At 35.2% G+C, this 2,495-nt stretch overlaps 1 protein-coding gene and 1 non-coding gene across 2 annotated transcripts; one reads left to right on the top strand and one right to left on the bottom strand.

Annotated features, from left to right (window-relative positions):
- Window positions 1-888, bottom strand: LOC131172194 (uncharacterized). Its single transcript, XM_058133140.1, has 2 exons — window positions 615-888; window positions 1-515 (listed from the first exon to the last, which is right to left on the bottom strand). The coding sequence occupies exons 1-2, from the start codon at window positions 886-888 to the stop codon at window positions 1-3; spliced, it is 789 nt and encodes a 262-aa protein (XP_057989123.1).
- Window positions 889-1,474: 586 nt separating this feature from the next.
- Window positions 1,475-1,581, top strand: LOC131172453 (small nucleolar RNA R71). Its single transcript, XR_009142930.1, has one exon. It is a non-coding gene; the product is annotated as a small nucleolar RNA R71 (small nucleolar RNA).
- Window positions 1,582-2,495: the final 914 nt, after the last annotated feature.

The following is a 2,495-nucleotide window of genomic DNA, read 5'->3' on the forward strand; positions in this document are numbered from 1 at the left end:
TTAGGGTACTGGATATTTGATAGATCTATCAACTAGTTGCAAAGAAATGGTTATTGGCTTCAATTCTCCAATCTTCAACTTTTCACAAATGGAGAGTGAAATCAAACTTACACTAGCTCCAAGATCACACAATGCTTTATCAATGCTAGTGTCCCCAATATGACAAGGAATAAAGAAACTTCCTGGATCTTTCAACCTCAGTGGGAGCTTATTCTGTAAGGGAGCACCACACTCCTCTGTTAGTGCCACAATTTCATAATCTTCTAGTCTCCTCTTGGTTGATAAAATTTCTTTCAGGAACTTAGCATATGAGGGCATTTGAAAAATTGCATCTGTAATTGGAATGTTGATGTATAATTTCTTCAAAACTTCCAAAAATTTACTGAACTGCTTATCTAGTTTTACTTTTTGAAACCTCTGAGGATATGGCAATGGTGGCTTGTATGGTGGTGGAGGCACATAGTTTTCCTCTTCTTCTTTTTCAACTTCCTTCTTCTTGTTTACTTCCTCATTAACTTCATCATAATTTGAGGTAGATTCATTCTTGTCTTCATTTTCTTTCTTCTTTTCCTCTTCTACCTCATCTTTCTTTCCTTCTTCCACAATTTTCTCACTCTTTAGGATCACTACCTTGCAATGTTCTCTAGGATTCTCTGGTTGACTTGGAAGTTTTCCTTGTGCTTTGCTAAAAGAGCTTGCTTGTTGAGCTATTTGGTTTTCCAACATCCTATTATGAGTGGCAAGCTGATCTATCCTTGAAGTTAATTGTTGAATCATTTCTCCTTGTTTCTGTTGAGCAGCTAAGAACTTCTCCATCATAGACTTCAAAATTGAATCTTGGTCTGAAGACTGAATTGGTGGTTGTGGAATAGGAACATTTTGATTCATTTGTGGTGAAAATCTAGGTGGTACTCTGTTTTGCTGAAAATTCTGCTGTTGTTGCTGAAAATTAGGAGGTTGTTGATAATTCTGCTGCTGCTGTCCTTATCGACCTCCCCAAGAAAAGTTAGGGTGGTTCCTCCATGCTGGATTATATGTAGCAGAAAAAGGATTACCAACTGGCTTTTGATTATAATTCCCAACAAAACCAACTTGCTCATTTCCAAACTCTTGCCCATAAGAAGGAAAATCATTGATACAATGCATATTTCCTGCACCAACATCTTTTGCATGACTAGATCCTCCAAATGAAGAATCAACCTTCATGCTTAACTTATCCATTTATCTCGTTAAAGCATCAAATTTGGCATTGAACATACTCATGGCATCTAACTTATATACACCAGCCGATGGCTTCTTCATTTCATTTCTTTCACAACTCCATTGATAATTGTTGTAAGCAATTTTATCCAATGCTGGATAAGCTTCATCTTCTGACTTCTCCATAAGATCCCCTCCTGAAGATGCATCAATTATACTTCTAATTGCTGGAGAAACACCATTGTAGAAATGTTGAACTAGCATCCATTTAGGGATTCCATAATGTGGACATCTTCTTTGAAGATCCTTATATCTCTCCCATGCTTTATAGAGACTCTCATCATCCCTTGGTCTGAAAGAAGTTAATTCATTTCTCAATTTTGCATTCTTGCTAGGAGGAAAGTATTGAGCCAAGAAAGCTTGTGACAACTCATCCCAAGTAGTTATTGAATCTAGAGGTAATGAATGCAACCACTTCCTAGCACAATCCTTCAAAGAAAAAGGAAATAATCTCAGCCAGATGGCATCATCTGACACTCCATTTATCTTCAGCATGTCACTAATATCAAGAAAATGTGCAAAGTGCACATGTGGACTCTCAGTAGGACCTCTCCTAAACTGTGATTATTGAACCATTTGACAAAGTGAGGGCTTAAACTCAAAATTATTCGGTTCCATTCTAGGCCTTGTAATACTTGGTCTAAAATCTTCAAAACTAGGGAAAGCATGATCCTTAATTGATCTGTTATTGTTGTTTGCCATAGCTTATATCACTTGTTGCTCTTGATGTTGCTCTTGTTGTCTTTGAATTCTGAGTTCAGCTTTTCTTCTTTTAAACTTTGCTCTTAAAGCTTTAGCTGTCTTTTCAGTCTCAGGATCAAAAATTAAATCAATTTTTGCACTTTTTATTCTTCTCATATAAAAGATAAGTACCTGAAAAAAAAAAACAAGAAAATCTCAAAGTAAAATGATAAAGAAAAGAAATTAAAATCAAAAATAAAATGCCCAAATTAACCAAACAATCAATCGTCTAATATCAAACAAAAACAAATCCCCGACAACGGAGCCAAAAACTTAATGCGTACTCCGCAAGTATACGAGTCATTCAAGTAGTAAAGAAAAGATATCGTCCCACAGAGATTTGTTGTTTGAGTACCAAACTATAAAAGTCACGATTATTTGGGCTATCAATAATGTGTGCCAAAAAGTAGAATAAAAGATGCAACAAATTAAATTGGAAAAATAAGAAAATTATAATAAAATAAGCAATTAAATTTCTAAGTATTATACTAATT

This window comes from Hevea brasiliensis, chromosome 13 (genome assembly GCF_030052815.1).
Source record: "Hevea brasiliensis isolate MT/VB/25A 57/8 chromosome 13, ASM3005281v1, whole genome shotgun sequence".
Lineage (NCBI taxonomy): Eukaryota > Viridiplantae > Streptophyta > Magnoliopsida > Malpighiales > Euphorbiaceae > Hevea > Hevea brasiliensis.